Here is a 22430-nt window from a genome sequence, read left to right as displayed (position 1 = left end):
TGTGTGTGTGAATGTGTGTGAGTGTGTGTGTGTGTGTGTGTGTATATGTGTGTGTGTGTGAATGTGTGTGTGTGTGTGAATGTGTGTGTCTGTGTGTATGTGTGAATGTGTATGTGTGTGTGTATTATTTAAACTCCCTCTCCTCTCTCCCCCCTCCAGGCAATGACCCAGGCAGAGGGCCAACAGAAGAACCTGGTTAACTCTATAGAGTCCCTGCCCTCCCGTGGTCCTCTGTCCTCTCTAGACCAGGACCTGCTCCTCCTCAAGGCCACGTCTGCAGCCACCCTCTCCTGCCTGGGGGAGTGTCTCAACATGCTACAGCACAATGTCAGCCAGGTATGGATGTATGGAGCTGTATGAGACATGTACAATGTGACAGAGTGACAGTCAGAGGAGATACTGTATAGGTGGACATGAATCTGGCGGGAGTGAGCCGACAAATGGAGGGTTGCTGGCATCAATATGTCAGGTACCACCTACTGCCGATGTTACCTTGAGCAAGGAACTTAATCCCCTAAACTGCTCATTGGGCGTTGCACTGCGGCTGGCCTCTGCTCCAGACTCTCCAACCTATCGGCTTAATGTGTGTGTATATCGGAGGGTTGGATACTGCAGGAGATACATTTCTGTTTCCTATGGATTAGTATTGTTCTCCTCTTCGATCCCAGGCCGCGCAGCATGTCACCCTGGGTCGGTCAGACAGCCAGGACCGGAGTCAGAGCCAGAGTCCCATCCACAAACAGACGTCCAGCCAGAGTAACAGCAACATCTCCAGTCACACTCACAACCACAAACACAACCAGTTCAAGAAGCAGATGAGCCTGGATCCCAACCATGTTCCCACTGGACCATCAGGTCAGTTGACTAATAGTACCTCTCTGTAACCACATTCAGCCAGCCACCAGACCATCAAGTCAGTTGACTAATAGTACCTCTCTGTAACCACATTCAGCCAGCCACCAGACCATCAGGTCAGTTGACTAATACAGTGGGGGAAAAAAGTATTTAGTCAGCCACCAATTGTGCAAGTTCTCCCACTTAAAAAGATGAGAGAGGCCTGTAATTTTCATCATAGGTACACGTCAAATATGACAGACAAAATGAGAAAAAAAATGCCAGAAAATCACATTGTAGGATTTTTAATGAATTTATTTGCAAATGATGGTGGTAAATAAGTATTTGGTCAATAACAAAAGTTTCTCAATACTTTGTTATATACCCTTTGTTGGCAATGACACAGGTCAAACGTTTTCTGTAAGTCTTCACAAGGTTTTCACACACTGTTGCTGGTATTTTGGCCCATTCCTCCATGCAGATCTCCTCTAGAGCAGTGTCGCTGGGCAACACAGACTTTCAACTCCCTCCAAAGATTTTCTATGGGGTTGAGATCTGGAGACTGGCTAGGCCACTCCAGGACCTTGAAATGCTTCTTACGAAGCCACTCCTTCGTTGCCCGGGCGGTGTGTTTGGGATCATTGTCATGCTGAAAGACCCAGCCACGTTTCATCTTCAATGCCCTTGCTGATGGAAGGAGGTTTTCACTCAAAATCTCACGATATATGGCCCCATTCATTCTTTCCTTTACACGGATCAGTCGTCCTGGTCCCTTTGCAGAAAAACAGCCCCAAAGCATGATGTTTCCACCCCCATGCTTCACAGTAGGTATGGTGGTCTTTGGATGCAACTCAGCATTCTCTGTCCTCCAAACACGACGAGTTGAGTTTTTACCAAAAAGTTCTATTTTGGTTTCATCTGACCATATGACATTCTCCCAATCCTCTTCTGCATCATCCAAATGCACTCTAGCAAACTTCAGACGGGCCTGGACATGTACTGGCTTAAGCAGGGGGACACGTCTGGCACTACGTCTGGCGGCGTAGTGTGTTACTGATGGTAGGCTTTGTTACTTTGGTCCCAGCTCTCTGCAGGTCATTCACTAGGTCCCCCAGTGTGGTTCTGGGATTTTTGCTAACCGTTCTTGTGATCATTTTGACCCCACGGGGTGAGATCTTGCGTGGAGCCCCAGATCAAGGGAGATTATCAGTGGTCTTGTATGTCTTCCATTTCCTAAGAATTGCTCCCACAGTTGATTTCTTCAAACCAAGCTACTTACCTATTGCAGATTCAGTCTTCCCAGCCTGGTGCAGGTCTACAATTTTGTTTCTGGTGTCCTTTGACAGCTCTTTGGTCTTGGCCATAGTGGAGTTTGGAGTGTGACTGTTTGAGGTTGTGGACAGGTGTCTTTTATACTGATAACAAGTTCAAACAGGTGCCATTAATAAAGGTAACGAGTGGAGGACAGAGGAGCCTCTTAAAGAAGAAGTTACAGGTCTGTGAGAGCCAGAAATCTTGCTTGTTTGTAGGTGACCAAATACTTATTTTCCACCATAATTTGCAAATAAATTCATTAAAAATCCTACAATGTGATTTTCTGTATTTTTTTCCTCAATTTGTCTGTCATAGTTGACGTGTACCTATGATGAAAATTACAGGCCTCTCTCATCTTTTTACGTGGGAGAACTTGCACAATTGGTGGCTGACTAAATACTTTTTTCCCCCACTGTAGTACCTCTCTGTAACCACATTCAGCCACCAGACCAGACCATTAGGTCAATTGACTAATAGTACCTCTCTGTAACCACATTTAGCCACCAGACCAGACCATCAGGTCAGTTGACAAATAATACCTCTCTGTAACCACATTCAGCCACCAGACCAGACCATCAGGTCAGTTGACTAATAGTACCTCTCTGTAACCACATTCAGCCAGCCACCAGACCATCAGGTCAGTTGACTAATAGTACCTCTCTGTAACCACATTCAGCCAGCCACCAGACCATCAGGTCAGTTGACTAATAGTACCTCTCTGTAACCACATTCAGCCAGCCACCAGACCATCAGGTCAGTTGACTAATAGTACCTCGCTGGAACCACATTCAACCAGCCACCAGACCATCAGGTCAGTTGACTAATAGTACCTCTCTGTAACCACAGCCAGCCACCAGACCATCAGGTCAGTTGACTAATAGTACCTCTCTGTAACCACATTCAGCCACCAGACCAGACCATCAGGTCAGTTGACTAATAGTACCTCTCTGTAACCACATTCAGCCAGCCACCAGACCATCAGGTCCGTTGACTAATAGTACCTCTCTGTAACCACATTCAGCCAGCCACCAGACCATCAGGTCAGTTGACTAATAGTACCTCTCTGTAAACACATTCAGCCACCAGACCAGACCATCAGGTCAGTTGACTAATAGTACCTCTCTGTAACCACATTCAGCCACCAGACCAGACCATCAGGTCAGTTGACTAATAGTACCTCTCTGTAACCACATTCAGCCACAAGACCATCAAGTCAGTTGACTAACAATACCTCTCTGTAACCACATTCAGCCAGCCACCAGACCATCAGGTCAGTTGACTAATAATACCTCTCTGTAACCACATTCAGCCAGCCACCAGACCATCAGGTCAGTTGACTAATGATACCTCTCTGTAACCACATTCAGCCACCAGTCCATCAGGTCAGTTGACTAATAATACCTCTCTGTAACCACATTCAGCCACCAGACCATCAGGTCAGTTGACTAATAATACCTCTCTGTAACCACATTCAGCCAGCCACCAGACCATCAGGTCAGTTGACTAATAATACCTCTCTGTAACCACATTCAGCCAGCCACCAGACCATCAGGTCAGTTGACTAATAGTACCTCTCTGTAACCACATTCAGCCAGCCACCAGACCATCAGGTCAGTTGACTAATAGTACCTCTCTGTAACCACATTCAGCCACCAGACCAGACCATCAGGTCAGTTGACTAATAGTACCTCTGTAACCACATTCAACCAGCCACCAGACCAGACCATCAGGTCAGTTGACTAATATTACCTCTCTGTAACCACATTCAGCCAGCCACCAGACCATCAGGTCAGTTGACTAATATTACCTCTCTGTAAACACATTCAGCCAGCCACCAGACCATCAGGTCCGTTGACTAATAGTACCTCTCTGTAACCACATTCAGCCACCAGACCAGACCATCAGGTCAGTTGACTAATGGTACCTCTCTGTAACCACATTCAGCCACCAGATCAGACCATCAGGTCAGTTGACTAATAGTACCTCTCTGTAACCACATTCAGCCACCAGACCATCAAGTCAGTTGACTAACAATACCTCTCTGTAACCACATTCAGCCACCAGACCATCAGGTCAGTTGACTAATAATACCTCTCTGTAACCACATTCAGCCAGCCACCAGACCATCAGGTCAGTTGACTAATGATACCTCTCTGTAACCACATTCAGTCACCAGACCATCAGGTCAGTTGACTAATAATACCTCTCTGTAACCACATTCAGCAACCAGACCATCAGGTCAGTTGACTAATAATACCTCTCTGTAACCACATTCAGCCAGCCACCAGACCATCAGGTCAGTTGACTAATAATACCTCTCTGTAACCACATTCAGCCAGCCACCAGACCATCAGGTCAGTTGACTAATAGTACCTCTCTGTAACCACATTCAGCCAGCCACCAGACCATCAGGTCAGTTGACTAATAGTACCTCTCTGTAACCACATTCAGCCAGCCACCAGACCATCAGGTCAGTTGACTAATAATACCTCTCTGTAACCACATTCAGCCACCAGACCATCAGGTCAGTTGACTAATAGTACCTCTCTGTAACCACATTCAGCCAGCCACCAGACCATCAGGTCAGTTGACTAATATTACCTCTCTGTAACCACATTCAGCCAGCCACCAGACCATCAGGTCCGTTGACTAATAGTACCTCTCTGTAACCACATTCAGCCAGCCACCAGACCATCAGGTCAGTTGACTAATAGTACCTCTCTGTAACCACATTCAGCCACCAGACCAGACCATCAGGTCAGTTGACTAATGGTACCTCTCTGTAACCACATTCAGCCACCAGATCAGACCATCAGGTCAGTTGACTAATAGTACCTCTCTGTAACCACATTCAGCCACCAGACCATCAAGTCAGTTGACTAACAATACCTCTCTGTAACCACATTCAGCCACCAGACCATCAGGTCAGTTGACTAATAATACCTCTCTGTAACCACATTCAGCCACCAGACCATCAGGTCAGTTGACTAATAATACCTCTCTGTAACCACATTCAGCCAGCCACCAGACCATCAGGTCAGTTGACTAATAATACCTCTCTGTAACCACATTCAGCCAGCCACCAGACCATCAGGTCAGTTGACTAATAGTACCTCTCTGTAACCACATTCAGCCAGCCACCAGACCATCAGGTCAGTTGACTAATAGTACCTCTCTGTAACCACATTCAGCCACCAGACCAGACCATCAGGTCAGTTGACTAATAGTACCTCTGTAACCACATTCAACCAGCCACCAGACCAGACCATCAGGTCAGTTGACTAATAGTACCTCTCTGTAACCACATTCAGCCAGCCACCAGACCATCAGGTCAGTTGACTAATATTACCTCTCTGTAACCACATTCAGTCAGCCACCAGACCATCAGGTCCGTTGACTAATAGTACCTCTCTGTAACCACATTCAGCCAGCCACCAGACCATCAGGTCAGTTGACTAATAGTACCTCTCTGTAACCACATTCAGCCACCAGACCAGACCATCAGGTCAGTTGACTAATGGTACCTCTCTGTAACCACATTCAGCCACCAGATCAGACCATCAGGTCAGTTGACTAATAGTACCTCTCTGTAACCACATTCAGCCACCAGACCATCAAGTCAGTTGACTAACAATACCTCTCTGTAACCACATTCAGCCACCAGACCATCAGGTCAGTTGACTAATAATACCTCTCTGTAACCACATTCAGCCAGCCACCAGACCATCAGGTCAGTTGACTAATGATACCTCTCTGTAACCACATTCAGTCACCAGACCATCAGGTCAGTTGACTAATAATACCTCTCTGTAACCACATTCAGCAACCAGACCATCAGGTCAGTTGACTAATAATACCTCTCTGTAACCACATTCAGCCAGCCACCAGACCATCAGGTCAGTTGACTAATAATACCTCTCTGTAACCACATTCAGCCAGCCACCAGACCATCAGGTCAGTTGACTAATAGTACCTCTCTGTAACCACATTCAGCCAGCCACCAGACCATCAGGTCAGTTGACTAATAGTACCTCTCTGTAACCACATTCAGCCAGCCACCAGACCATCAGGTCAGTTGACTAATAATACCTCTCTGTAACCACATTCAGCCACCAGACCATCAGGTCAGTTGACTAATAGTACCTCTCTGTAACCACATTCAGCCAGCCACCAGACCATCAGGTCAGTTGACTAATATTACCTCTCTGTAACCACATTCAGCCAGCCACCAGACCATCAGGTCCGTTGACTAATAGTACCTCTCTGTAACCACATTCAGCCAGCCACCAGACCATCAGGTCAGTTGACTAATAGTACCTCTCTGTAACCACATTCAGCCACCAGACCAGACCATCAGGTCAGTTGACTAATGGTACCTCTCTGTAACCACATTCAGCCACCAGATCAGACCATCAGGTCAGTTGACTAATAGTACCTCTCTGTAACCACATTCAGCCACCAGACCATCAAGTCAGTTGACTAACAATACCTCTCTGTAACCACATTCAGCCACCAGACCATCAGGTCAGTTGACTAATAATACCTCTCTGTAACCACATTCAGCCACCAGACCATCAGGTCAGTTGACTAATAATACCTCTCTGTAACCACATTCAGCCAGCCACCAGACCATCAGATCAGTTGACTAATAATACCTCTCTGTAACCACATTCAGCCAGCCACCAGACCATCAGGTCAGTTGACTAATAGTACCTCTCTGTAACCACATTCAGCCAGCCACCAGACCATCAGGTCAGTTGACTAATAGTACCTCTCTGTAACCACATTCAGCCACCAGACCAGACCATCAGGTCAGTTGACTAATAGTACCTCTGTAACCACATTCAACCAGCCACCAGACCAGACCATCAGGTCAGTTGACTAATGGTACCTCTCTGTAACCACATTCAGCCAGCCACCAGACCATCAGGTCAGTTGACTAATATTACCTCTCTGTAACCACATTCAGTCAGCCACCAGACCATCAGGTCCGTTGACTAATAGTACCTCTCTGTAACCACATTCAGCCAGCCACCAGACCATCAGGTCAGTTGACTAATAGTACCTCTCTGTAACCACATTCATCCACCAGACCAGACCATCAGGTCAGTTGACTAATGGTACCTCTCTGTAACCACATTCAGCCACCAGATCAGACCATCAGGTCAGTTGACTAATAGTACCTCTCTGTAACCACATTCAGCCACCAGACCATCAAGTCAGTTGACTAACAATACCTCTCTGTAACCACATTCAGCCACCAGACCATCAGGTCAGTTGACTAATAATACCTCTCTGTAACCACATTCAGCCAGCCACCAGACCATCAGGTCAGTTGACTAATGATACCTCTCTGTAACCACATTCAGTCACCAGACCATCAGGTCAGTTGACTAATAATACCTCTCTGTAACCACATTCAGCAACCAGACCATCAGGTCAGTTGACTAATAATACCTCTCTGTAACCACATTCAGCCAGCCACCAGACTATCAGGTCAGTTGACTAATAATACCTCTCTGTAACCACATTCAGCCAGCCACCAGACCATCAGGTCAGTTGACTAATAGTACCTCTCTGTAACCACATTCAGCCAGCCACCAGACCATCAGGTCAGTTGACTAATAGTACCTCTCTGTAACCACATTCAGCCAGCCACCAGACCATCAGGTCAGTTGACTAATAATACCTCTCTGTAACCACATTCAGCCACCAGACCATCAGGTCAGTTGACTAATAGTACCTCTCTGTAACCACATTCAGCCAGCCACCAGACCATCAGGTCAGTTGACTAATATTACCTCTCTGTAACCACATTCAGCCAGCCACCAGACCATCAGGTCCGTTGACTAATAGTACCTCTCTGTAACCACATTCAGCCAGCCACCAGACCATCAGGTCAGTTGACTAATAGTACCTCTCTGTAACCACATTCAGCCACCAGACCAGACCATCAGGTCAGTTGACTAATAGTACCTCTCTGTAACCACATTCAGCCAGCCACCAGACCATCAGGTCAGTTGACTAATAATACCTCTCTGTAACCACATTCAGCCACCAGACCATCAAGTCAGTTGACTAATAATACCTCTCTGTAACCACATTCAGCCAGCCACCAGACTATCAGGTCAGTTGACTAATAATACCTCTCTGTAACCACATTCAGCCAGCCACCAGACCATCAGGTCAGTTGACTAATAGTACCTCTCTGTAACCACATTCAGCCAGCCACCAGACCATCAGGTCAGTTGACTAATAGTACCTCTCTGTAACCACATTCAGCCAGCCACCAGACCATCAGGTCAGTTGACTAATAATACCTCTCTGTAACCACATTCAGCCACCAGACCATCAGGTCAGTTGACTAATAGTACCTCTCTGTAACCACATTCAGCCAGCCACCAGACCATCAGGTCAGTTGACTAATATTACCTCTCTGTAACCACATTCAGCCAGCCACCAGACCATCAGGTCCGTTGACTAATAGTACCTCTCTGTAACCACATTCAGCCAGCCACCAGACCATCAGGTCAGTTGACTAATAGTACCTCTCTGTAACCACATTCAGCCACCAGACCAGACCATCAGGTCAGTTGACTAATGGTACCTCTCTGTAACCACATTCAGCCACCAGATCAGACCATCAGGTCAGTTGACTAATAGTACCTCTCTGTAACCACATTCAGCCACCAGACCATCAAGTCAGTTGACTAACAATACCTCTCTGTAACCACATTCAGCCACCAGACCATCAGGTCAGTTGACTAATAATACCTCTCTGTAACCACATTCAGCCAGCCACCAGACCATCAGGTCAGTTGACTAATGATACCTCTCTGTAACCACATTCAGTCACCAGACCCTCAGGTCAGTTGACTAATAATACCTCTCTGTAACCACATTCAGCAACCAGACCATCAGGTCAGTTGACTAATAATACCTCTCTGTAACCACATTCAGCCAGCCACCAGACCATCAGGTCAGTTGACTAATAATACCTCTCTGTAACCACATTCAGCCAGCCACCAGACCATCAGGTCAGTTGACTAATAGTACCTCTCTGTAACCACATTCAGCCAGCCACCAGACCATCAGGTCAGTTGACTAATAGTACCTCTCTGTAACCACATTCAGCCAGCCACCAGACCATCAGGTCAGTTGACTAATAATACCTCTCTGTAACCACATTCAGCCACCAGACCATCAGGTCAGTTGACTAATAGTACCTCTCTGTAACCACATTCAGCCACCAGACCAGACCATCAGGTCAGTTGACTAATAGTACCTCTCTGTAACCACATTCAGCCAGCCACCAGACCATCAGGTCAGTTGACTAATAGTACCTCTCTGTAACCACAGCCAGCCACCAGACCATCAGGTCAGTTGACTAATAGTACCTCTCTGTAACCACATTCAACCAGCCACCAGACCATCAGGTCAGTTGACTAATAGTACCTCTCTGTAACCACATTCAGCCAGCCACCAGACCATCAGGTCAGTTGACTAATAGTACCTCTCTGTAACCACATTCAGCCAGCCACCAGACCATCAGGTCAGTTGACTAATAGTACCTCTCTGTAACCACATTCAGCCACCAGACCAGACCATCAGGTCAGTTGACTAATAGTACCTCTCTGTAACCACATTCAGCGACCAGACCAGACCATCAGGTCAGTTGACTAATAGTACCTCTCTGTAACCACATTCATCCACCAGACCATCAAGTCAGTTGACTAACAATACCTATCTGTAACCACATTCAGCCACCAGACCATCAGGTCAGTTGACTAATAGTACCTCTCTGTAACCTCATTCAACCAGCCACCAGACCATCAGTTCAGTTGACTAATAGTACCTCTCTGTAACCACATTCAGCCAGCCACCAGACCATCAGGTCAGTTGACTAATAGTACCTCTCTGTAACCACATTCAGCCAGCCACCAGACCATCAGGTCAGTTGACTAATAGTACCTCTCTGTAACCACATTCAGCCAACCACCATACCATCAGGTCAGTTGACTAATAGTACCTCTCTGTAACCACATTCAGCCACCAGACCATCAGGTCAGTTGACTAATAGTACCTCTCTGTAACCACATTCAACCAGCCACCAGACCATCAGGTCAGTTGACTAATAGTACCTCTCTGTAACCACAATCAGCCAGCCACCAGACCATCAGGTCAGTTGACTAATAGTACCTCTCTGTAACCACATTCAGCCACCAGACCATCAAGTCAGTTGACTAACAATACCTATCTGTAACCACATTCAGCCACCAGACCATCAGGTCAGTTGACTAATAGTACCTCTCTGTAACCACATTCAGCCAGCCACCAGACCATCAGGTCAGTTGACTAATAATACCTCTCTGTAACCACATTCAGCCACCAGACCATCAGGTCAGTTGACTAATAGTACCTCTCTGTAACCACATTCAGCCACCAGACCAGACCATCAGGTCAGTTGACTAATAGTACCTCTCTGTAACCACATTCAGCCAGCCACCAGACCATCAGGTCAGTTGACTAATAGTACCTCTCTGTAACCACAGCCAGCCACCAGACCATCAGGTCAGTTGACTAATAGTACCTCTCTGTAACCACATTCAACCAGCCACCAGACCATCAGGTCAGTTGACTAATAGTACCTCTCTGTAACCACATTCAGCCAGCCACCAGACCATCAGGTCAGTTGACTAATAGTACCTCTCTGTAACCACATTCAGCCAGCCACCAGACCATCAGGTCAGTTGACTAATAGTACCTCTCTGTAACCACATTCAGCCACCAGACCAGACCATCAGGTCAGTTGACTAATAGTACCTCTCTGTAACCACATTCAGCGACCAGACCAGACCATCAGGTCAGTTGACTAATAGTACCTCTCTGTAACCACATTCAGCCACCAGACCATCAAGTCAGTTGACTAACAATACCTATCTGTAACCACATTCAGCCACCAGACCATCAGGTCAGTTGACTAATAGTACCTCTCTGTAACCTCATTCAACCAGCCACCAGACCATCAGTTCAGTTGACTAATAGTACCTCTCTGTAACCACATTCAGCCAGCCACCAGACCATCAGGTCAGTTGACTAATAGTACCTCTCTGTAACCACATTCAGCCAGCCACCAGACCATCAGGTCAGTTGACTAATAGTACCTCTCTGTAACCACATTCAGCCAACCACCATACCATCAGGTCAGTTGACTAATAGTACCTCTCTGTAACCACATTCAGCCACCAGACCATCAGGTCAGTTGACTAATAGTACCTCTCTGTAACCACATTCAACCAGCCACCAGACCATCAGGTCAGTTGACTAATAGTACCTCTCTGTAACCACAATCAGCCAGCCACCAGACCATCAGGTCAGTTGACTAATAGTACCTCTCTGTAACCACATTCAGCCAGCCACCAGACCATCAGGTCAGTTGACTAATAGTACCTCTCTGTAACCACATTCAGCCAGCCACCAGACCATCAGGTCAGTTGACTAATAGTACCTCTCTGTAACCACATTCAGCCAGCCACCAGACCATCAGGTCAGTTGACTAATAGTACCTATCTGTAACCACATTCAGCCAGCCACCAGACCATCAGGTCAGTTGACAAATAGTACCTCTCTGTAACCACAGCCAGCCACCAGACCATCAGGTCAGTTGACTAATAGTACCTCTCTGTAACCACATTCAGCCACCAGACCAGACCATCAGGTCAGTTGACTAATAGTACCTCTCTGTAACCACATTCAGCGACCAGACCAGACCATCAGGTCAGTTGACTAATAGTACCTCTCTGTAACCACATTCAGCCACCAGACCATCAAGTCAGTTGACTAACAATACCTCTCTGTAACCACATTCAGCCACCAGACCATCAGGTCAGTTGACTAATAGTACCTCTCTGTAACCTCATTCAACCAGCCACCAGACCATCAGGTCAGTTGACTAATAGTACCTCTCTGTAACCACATTCAGCCAGCCACCAGACCATCAGGTCAGTTGACTAATAGTACCTCTCTGTAACCACATTCAGCCAGCCACCAGACCATCAGGTCAGTTGACTAATAGTACCTCTCTGTAACCACATTCAGCCAGCCACCAGACTATCAGGTCAGTTGACTAATAGTACCTCTCTGTAACCACATTCAGCCACCAGACCAGACCATCAGGCCAGTTGACTAATAGTACCTCTCTGTAACCACATTCAGCCACCAGACCAGACCATCAGGTCAGTTGACTAATAGTACCTCTCTGTAACCACATTCAGCAACCAGACCATCAAGTCAGTTGACTAACAATACCTCTCTGTAACCACATTCAGCCACAAGACCATCAGGTTAGTTGACTAATAATACCTCTCTGTAACCACATTCAGCCAACCACCAGACCATCAGGTCAGTTGACTAATAGTACCTCTCTGTAACCACATTCAGCCACCAGACCAGACCATCAGGTCAGTTCACTAATAGTACCTCTCTGTAACCACATTCAGCCACCAGACCATCAAGTCAGTTGACTAACAATACCTCTCTGTAACCACATTCAGCCACCAGACCATCAGGTCAGTTGACTAATAGTACCTCTCTGTAACCACATTCAACCAGCCACCAGACCATCAGGTCAGTTGACTAATAATATCTCTCTGTAACCACATTCATCCAGCCACCAGACCATCAGGTCAGTTGACTAATAGTACCTCTCTGTAACCACATTCAGCCACCAGACCAGACCATCAGGTCAGTTGACTAATAGTACCTCTCTGTAACCACATTCAGCCACCAGACCAGACCATCAGGTCAGTTGACTAATAGTACCTCTCTGTAACCACATTCAGCAACCAGACCATCAAGTCAGTTGACTAACAATACCTCTCTGTAACCACATTCAGCCACAAGACCATCAGGTTAGTTGACTAATAATACCTCTCTGTAACCACATTCAGCCAACCACCAGACCATCAGGTCAGTTGACTAATAGTACCTCTCTGTAACCACATTCAGCCACCAGACCAGACCATCAGGTCAGTTCACTAATAGTACCTCTCTGTAACCACATTCAGCCACCAGACCATCAAGTCAGTTGACTAACAATACCTCTCCGTAACCACATTCAGCCACCAGACCATCAGGTCAGTTGACTAATAGTACCTCTCTGTAACCACATTCAACCAGCCACCAGACCATCAGGTCAGTTGACTAATAATATCTCTCTGTAACCACATTCATCCAGCCACCAGACCATCAGGTCAGTTGACTAATAGTACCTCTCTGTAACCACATTCAGCCAGCCACCAGACCATCAGGTCAGTTGACTAATAGTACCTCTCTGTAACCACATTCAGCCACCAGACCATCAGGTCAGTTGACTAATAGTACCTCTCTGTAACCACATTCAGCCAGCCACCAGACCATCAGGTCAGTTGACTAATAGTACCTCTCTGTAACCACATTCAGCCAGCCACCAGACCATCAGGTCAGTTGACTAATAGTACCTCTCTGTAACCACATTCAGCCACCAGACCAGACCATCAGGTCAGTTGACTAATAGTACCTCTCTGTAACCACATTCAGCGACCAGACCAGACCATCAGGTCAGTTGACTAATAGTACCTCTCTGTAACCACATTCAGCCACCAGACCATCAAGTCAGTTGACTAACAATACCTCTCTGTAACCACATTCAGCCACCAGACCATCAGGTCAGTTGACTAATAGTACCTCTCTGTAACCTCATTCAACCAGCCACCAGACCATCAGGTCAGTTGACTAATAGTACCTCTCTGTAACCACATTCAGCCAGCCACCAGACCATCAGGTCAGTTGACTAATAGTACCTCTCTGTAACCACATTCAGCCAGCCACCAGACCATCAGGTCAGTTGACTAATAGTACCTCTCTGTAACCACATTCAGCCAACCACCATACCATCAGGTCAGTTGACTAATAGTACCTCTCTGTAACCACATTCAGCCACCAGACCATCAGGTCAGTTGACTAATAGTACCTCTCTGTAACCACATTCAACCAGCCACCAGACCATCAGGTCAGTTGACTAATAGTACCTCTCTGTAACCACAATCAGCCAGCCACCAGACCATCAGGTCAGTTGACTAATAGTACCTCTCTGTAACCACATTCAGCCAGCCACCAGACCATCAGGTCAGTTGACTAATAGTACCTCTCTGTAACCACATTCAGCCAGCCACCAGACCATCAGGTCAGTTGACTAATAGTACCTCTCTGTAACCACATTCAGCCAGCCACCAGACCATCAGGTCAGTTGACTAATAGTACCTATCTGTAACCACATTCAGCCAGCCACCAGACCATCAGGTCAGTTGACTAATAGTACCTCTCTGTAACCACAGCCAGCCACCAGACCATCAGGTCAGTTGACTAATAGTACCTCTCTGTAACCACATTCAGCCACCAGACCAGACCATCAGGTCAGTTGACTAATAGTACCTCTCTGTAACCACATTCAGCGACCAGACCAGACAATCAGGTCAGTTGACTAATAGTACCTCTCTGTAACCACATTCAGCCACCAGTCCATCAAGTCAGTTGACTAACAATACCTCTCTGTAACCACATTCAGCCACCAGACCATCAGGTCAGTTGACTAATAGTACCTCGCTGTAACCTCATTCAACCAGCCACCAGACCATCAGGTCAGTTGACTAATAGTACCTCTCTGTAACCACATTCAGCCAGCCACCAGACCATCAGGTCAGTTGACTAATAGTACCTCTCTGTAACCACATTCAGCCAGCCACCAGACCATCAGGTCAGTTGACTAATAGTACCTCTCTGTAACCACATTCAGCCAGCCACCAGACCATCAGGTCAGTTGACTAATAGTACCTCTCTGTAACCACATTCAGCCACCAGACCAGACCATCAGGTCAGTTGACTAATAGTACCTCTCTGTAACCACATTCAGCCACCAGACCAGACCATCAGGTCAGTTGACTAATAGTACCTCTCTGTAACCACATTCAGCAACCAGACCATCAAGTCAGTTGACTAACAATACCTCTCTGTAACCACATTCAGCCACAAGACCATCAGGTCAGTTGACTAATAATACCTCTCTGTAACCACATTCAGCCACCAGACCATCAGATTAGTTGACTAATAATACCTCTCTGTAACCTATTCAGCCAACCACCAGACCATCAGGTCAGTTGACTAATAGTACCTCTCTGTAACCACATTCAGCCACCAGACCAGACCATCAGGTCAGTTGACTAATAGTACCTCTCTGTAACCACATTCAGCCACCAGACCATCAAGTCAGTTGACTAACAATACCTCTCTGTAACCACATTCAGCCACCAGACCATCAGGTCAGTTGACTAATAGTACCTCTCTGTAACCACATTCAACCAGCCACCAGACCATCAGGTCAGTTGACTAATAATACCTCTCTGTAACCACATTCATCCAGCCACCAGACCATCAGGTCAGTTGACTAATAGTACCTCTCTGTAACCACATTCAGCCAGCCACCAGACCATCAGGTCAGTTGACTAATAGTACCTCTCTGTAACCACATTCAGCCAACCACCATACCATCAGGTCAGTTGACTAATAGTACCTCTCTGTAACCACATTCAGCCACCAGACCATCAGGTCAGTTGACTAATAGTACCTCTCTGTAACCACATTCAACCAGCCACCAGACCATCAGGTCAGTTGACTAATAGTACCTCTCTGTAACCACAATCAGCCAGCCACCAGACCATCAGGTCAGTTGACTAATAGTACCTCTCTGTAACCACATTCAGCCAGCCACCAGACCATCAGGTCAGTTGACTAATAGTACCTCTCTGTAACCACATTCAACCAGCCACCAGACCATCAGGTCAGTTGTCTAATAATACCTCTAGTAACCACATTCAGCCAGCCACCAGACCATCAGGTCAGTTGACTAATAGTACCTCTCTGTAACCACATTCAGCCAGCCACCAGACCATCAGGTCAGTTGACTAATAGTACCTATCTGTAACCACATTCAGCCAGCCACCAGACCATCAGGTCAGTTGACTAATAGTACCTCTCTGTAACCACAGCCAGCCACCAGACCATCAGGTCAGTTGACTAATAGTACCTCTCTGTAACCACATTCAGCCAGCCACCAGACCATCAGGTCAGTTGACTAATAGTACCTCTCTGTAACCACATTCAGCCACCAGACCAGACCATCAGGTCAGTTGACTAATAGTACCTCTCTGTAACCACATTCAGCGACCAGACCAGACCATCAGGTCAGTTGACTAATAGTACCTCTCTGTAACCACATTCAGCCACCAGACCATCAAGTCAGTTGACTAACAATACCTCTCTGTAACCACATTCAGCCACCAGACCATCAGGTCAGTTGACTAATTGTACCTCTCTGTAACCACATTCAACCAGCCACCAGACCATCAGGTCAGTTGACTAATAATACCTCTCTGTAACCACATTCAGCCAGCCACCAGACCATCAGGTCAGTTGACTAATAGTACCTCTCTGTAACCACATTCAGCCAGCCACCAGACCATCAGGTCAGTTGACTAATAGTACCTCTCTGTAACCACAGCCAGCCACCAGACCATCAGGTCAGTTGACTAATAGTACCTCTCTGTAACCACATTCAGCCACCAGACCAGACCATCAGGTCAGTTGACTAATAGTACCTCTGTAACCACATTCAACCAGCCACCAGACCAGACCATCAGGTCAGTTGACTAATAGTACCTCTCTGTAACCACATTCAGCCAGCCACCAGACCATCAGGTCAGTTGACTAATAGTACCTCTCTGTAACCACATTCAGCCACCAGATCATCAGGTCAGTTGACTAATAATATCTCTCTGTAACCACATTCAGCCACCAAACCATCAGGTCATTTGACTAATAATACTTCTCTGTAACCACATTCAGCCACCAGACCATCAGGTCAGTTGACTAATAATACCTCTCTGTAACCACATTCAGCCAACCACCAGACCATCAGGTCAGTTGACTAATAGTACCTCTCTGTAACCACATTCAGCCAGCCACCAGACCATCAGGTCAGTTGACTAATAGTACCTCGCTGGAACCATATTCAACCAGCCCAAGACCTCACTTATCATTGCCTACCTTTTATACTACCTCCCAAGACTGTACTGTCCAGCCAGACTTCCACAGACATTCTGCATGTCTCAGACCTGGCCCAGCTTTCCCACCCTCAGCTCAGTACATATGCACTTGTCTGCATTGCACTTACTGTGCTGTATTCCATCAGGGTTTAGTATGATGGTCAGTGTGTGTTCCTGATGGTCAGTGTCTGTTCCTGATGGTCAGTGTGTGTTCCTGATGGTCAGTGCGTGTTCCTGATGGTCAGTGTGTTCTGTCTGTCTCCAGACAGCTTTGCAGGATGGCCTAGACCTCCCTCAGAGAAGCTGGTGAACAATAGAGGAGTGACACCTGTTCCACATGTTCCCTCTCCAGCCCACGTCGACAAGGAGGTGGCCATCAACTCTGAGGTAAGAAACACTCCTGCTCTTTGTGTTGGGAGAAACACCAATATGTACTGTGTTCTCTCACCTAATGACTTCCTAGTAGCTAGTATGGCTGTTCTGTCAGGTATAGTTGATTTGTGGCTGGATTTGTTAGTCAGAGTTGGCAGTATTGTGATGGGATTATGTCCATTTCATTTCTGGCCCATCCTTGGAACCAGTTTGGCCAACTTTAGTCCCATTCTGTATAACATACACAGCCAGCAGCCAAAAATATATGCATCATATTATTAATTAACTCTGAATTGGCTCATATCCTCTTCCCTCCCTTTCTGTCAAGAGGTGTGAATCTGAGTTCATTTAACTTTGTTCTCCACTGGCAGCAGAACTTGTGTTCAGACATAGACCTGTGTTCATATAGAACTCTAACTGTGAATTTATACAGTTTATATAGAACTCTAACTGTGAATTTATACAGTTTATAAGGAACTCTAACTGTGACAGCTTTAGCCAACAGCTCACACTCTCAGATACAGTGTGGGTATGGCCTACATGATGAGATTATTATGGGAGGGAGGGAGGGAGGAAGGGAGAGAGGGAGAGAGGGAGAAAGAGGGAGAGAGGGAGAGGGAGAGGGAGAGGGAGAGGGAGAGGGAGAGAGAGGGAGGGAGCTAGTTTTCCTGCCAAACTTCTATTCTACAGGGAAAAGTGTGCTAATTGGCCGTGTTCTAGTTTGAATGTTTCTCTGTTTCTCCTGGGAGACTGAGGAGTGAAAGCCAACTAGTTTGGATGTTTCTTTTGTGTGATGGATGAAAGCCAGCTCCCTCAGGAGGGAGAGTGAGTCAGTGCATCCAAGATGCCATAGACTGAAACTTCCTCTCCTCTCCCAGTGCACCTCGCCCTCTTTCTATCTCTCTCTCTCTCCTCTCCCAGTGCACCTCGCCCTCTTTCTATCTCTCTCTCTCTTCTCCCAGTGCACCTCGCCCTCTTTCTATCTCTCTCTCTCTCCTCTCCCAGTGCACCTCGCCCTCTTTCTATCTCTCTCTCTCTCTTTGTCGCTCTCTCGCTCCCTCTCTCTCTCTATCTCAACCTCGGTCTCTCTTTCGCTGATTTTTCTCCAAAGAAAATACAATATGTTTTTTGTCCATATTTTTTATTACTTTTAAGTTATTATCCAAAGCTGTCTTTACACCAGAGCCACAAATACATTAGTTCCTCTGTTTTCCTTCTCATTAGTACACCTCAGAATAATCACCAGTCTATATACACTTCACTCCTCTCCCCTCCTACTGAGATAAATACTAATCACCAGTCTATATACACTTCACTCCTCTCCCCTCCTACTGAGATAAATACTAATCACCAGTCTATATACACTTCACTCCTCTCCCCTCCTACTGAGATAAATACTAATCACCCCGCTCTCAGCCCTGATTATCAGCAGAGCAGCATCACACAGGCTCCATCAGTGGGTCTGTGAGGATACAGAGCTCTGCCCCATCCTCCTCGCTTCTCCTTGTCTCTCCTCATCTCTCCTTTCCTCCATCCTGCCTGGCGACTCACATAGACAGACAGGACTCAGGGATAGAGTGTCGCTGGCTCCGCCTGCCTGCCTGTGGCTGTGACTGAGCTATACAGTGTGTCTGTGGCTGGGCTAATGTAGACAGTGAAATATGCTGATGGGCCTCTACTTACGGCTTCTCTCCCCCTCTGAAATGAGCCCCATCAATTGTCTCCCTCAGAGGGGAGGAGACCAGGTGAAGTATTGATGCCTGCTGTGCTGGCTTTTCCCTTCCCTTCTCTCTTTGGATATCTATCTAGCACGTGTCTGTGCTCTCTCTCTCTCTCTCTCTCTCTCTCTCTCTCTCTCTTTCTCTCTTTCTCTCTCTTTCTCTCTCTCTGTCTCTCTCTCTCTCTCTGTCTCTCTCTCTCTCTCTCTCTCTCTCTCTCACACACACTCTCTCTCTCTGTCACTCTGTCTGTCTGTCTGTCTGTCTGTCTGTCTGTCTGTCTGTCTGTCTGTCTGTCTCTCTCTCTCTCTCTCTCTCTCTCTCTCTCTCTCTCTCTCTCTCTCTCTCTCTCTCTCTCTCTCTCTCTCTCTCTCTGGGAAGACATCCTGCCGTGGTGCATCTGAGCCACATGTGCAGCACTACAACACAGTAAACGGGAGGGAGAAGGGTACAGGAAGAGACTTCAATTTGGTGCACCCAGGCAGGATGGAGGGATTACATGATGGCCTAATGTGCTGACCACACCGCTCACGTTACGTGCTCGTTGCAAAATAAATGTACACATACATGTTATTCAATCATTGCATCCAAACTGCTCGCGCGTGTCAACGAGCATCTGCGTAGCCAGGCGCTAAAATAGAACTTGGTTCTATTTGTGATGCTTGATGCGCTGCAAGTCCCGCCTCTCCCATCTCCTCATTGGTTTTTAGGAGTATATACCCATGTGGGTGATTGAAAGATCAACTGAGGTCCACACTCCAGTCGGTGGTGATAATGCACCTTAAAGTTGTTTGCCAACCGCCATATAAAGTCCAAAGAAGAAGAAGAAGACTGAAGGAGGAGAGATTACTAGAAACAAACTCAGTTTAGCCTTTTATCTGTGGATTAATTGTCGGAGTAGAGGACCTTGTGCATTTCAGGGTAAAATAACAACCCAATGTTTATATCCCAGGACAAATTAGCTAGCAACAGCAAGCTAGGTAGCTAAATTGCCATGAATGTTTAATGCTTTTCGACCTGTCCCCAAATTAATATAGTTGGTTCAGAGTTCGTTTTGATATTTCAACCTGCTTGTCCTGATCGCGTCTGGTGTGGGGGGACAAAATCAACATGAGCGCGATGGCGCATGTGGACGCACGCGCCCGGTCTAGTCAGCATGTAAGGCAGGGATGGGCAACTGGCCCCCCTTTTGTGGACAACACCCTGTCGTTCTCCGCTAACATCAAAGCGGTGACCCGATCCTGCAGGTTCATGCTCTACAACATTCGCAGAGTACGCCCCTACCTTACACAGAAAGCGGCACAGGTCCTAATCCAGGCACTTGTCATCTCCCGTCTGGATTACTGCAACTCGCTGTTGACTGGGCTCCCTGCCTGTGCCATTAAACCCCTACAACTTATCCAGAACGCCGCAGCCCGTCTGGTGTTCGACCTTCCCAAGTTCTCTCATGTCACCCCGCTCCTCCGCACACTCCACTGGCTTCCAGTTGAAGCTCGCATCTACTACAAGACCATGGTGCTTGCCTACGGAGCTGTGAGGGGAACGGCACCTCCTTACCTTCAGGCTCTGATCAGACCCTACACCCGAACGAGGGCACTACGTTCATCCACCTCTGGCCTGCTAGCTCCCCTACCTCTACAGAAGCACAGTTCCCGCTCAGCCCAGTCAAAGCTATTTGCTGCTCTGGCACCCCAATTGTGGAACAAGCTCCCCCACGACGCCAGGACAGCGGAGTCACTGACCACCTTCCGGAGACACTTGAAACCCTACCTCTTTAAAGAATACCTGGAATAGTATAAAGTAATCCTTCTACCCCCCCCCCCCCCCCCCCCCCGCCATAAAAAAATGAAGAAAAAAAGTTTTTGTCCCACTTGCTATCATAAGTTGAATGCACCAATTTGTAAGTCACTCTGGATAAGAGCGTCTGCTAAATGATGTAAATGTAAATTAAAATTTTAGGAACTCAGTCGGGGTCTCAACTTACTGTTGAGAGTTAGAATAGTAGAATACACAAGGTGCAATTTCTAAATGTGGTTGTACATCAGCAGTTTTTCTCTTGTTATGTCAATCACTGACAGTCACTCAATTAGCCCATGTCAGCTAACACTTTATAGATTGGTAAATTAGTCTAGCCAGCTATCTAAACTTGTAGTAATCATGGCCGAATTACGGACCGGGAGGCCCCTATTGATTTTGTAAATCACTCAGAAATCATATTAACATGACATAAGTCAGGGCAAAATGTGTTGAATTGCAGGATATTAGGTTAAAAACATTTTCTTCCACACAACTACCCTTCTCGCATGCAGGCAGCCTTTGTCAAGCTGTGCATCGGAGGAGTGGGACCCATGAGACATGCAGGCCCGGCCCGGCCTAGTGCACGTGGGCCCTAACTGCCTTGTGCCTCGTGCACGTTGCCATGCCATGATAGGGGTGATAGTCTTTTCTTCTGTTCTGTGTGACGCAGGGAGAAATGCTCCAACCCTCAGGCACGACTCCTTCAACACTGACACGCAAACATTAGATTTCAGATTTCATAACGTCACTGGGACTGGGATCGCTATTATATATCATCCCCTGACCCTGACCCCTCCCTCCTTCAGGATGGGAATAATAATGGAATTCCTATAGTTGAACTTGGCATTTCCATCTATCTTTGAAGACATGACCTCATTCACCTACAATGACTCAAAGTAGACAAGTTGTGTATAGAGCACAGACGTCTAATGTCATGAGAAATACTGTACCGCTGTTACATGGCGGTGATAAGGGTAGTCTCTCGTGGACAGACCAAATGGGACTGGGCTGCTGAGATTATGTAAAGAGGTGATTAACCAGTCATGTACCAAAACAGTTATTCTCTGACCTCTAACTATACAGTTCATAATTCATTACAGACTGATTTAGTCTGGGTTTCCGTATCAGAACTTTGTGACAACTGCTGTTGTAAAAAGGGCTCTATAAATAAATTTTATTGATTGATGTACATTAAGCACTGTACTTTCAACCTACGTCAAGGAAACTAAAGAGTTGATTAGCTATGCCTTGTTTGTGT

The 22430-nt window shown here is 46.7% G+C and overlaps 1 protein-coding gene across 1 annotated transcript in view; it reads left to right on the top strand.

Moving 5' to 3' along the window:
- Positions 1–22430, top strand: part of LOC311107280 (oxysterol-binding protein-related protein 10-like) — a 95048-nt gene that overhangs the window by 28792 nt on the left and 43826 nt on the right. The window contains exons 5-7 of the mRNA XM_084149760.1: positions 160–336; positions 669–855; positions 17551–17672. Of these exons, the coding sequence (XP_084005886.1) occupies positions 160–336; positions 669–855; positions 17551–17672 (486 nt within the window). The remainder of the gene's footprint in view (positions 1–159; positions 337–668; positions 856–17550; positions 17673–22430) is intronic.

Source organism: Coregonus lavaretus (assembly GCF_964263955.1).
Source record: "Coregonus lavaretus genome assembly, chromosome: 3".
Classification (NCBI taxonomy): domain Eukaryota; kingdom Metazoa; phylum Chordata; class Actinopteri; order Salmoniformes; family Salmonidae; genus Coregonus; species Coregonus lavaretus.
The sequence above is the reverse complement of the archived record's forward strand: the minus strand, read 5'-3'. Positions and strand labels throughout refer to the sequence as shown.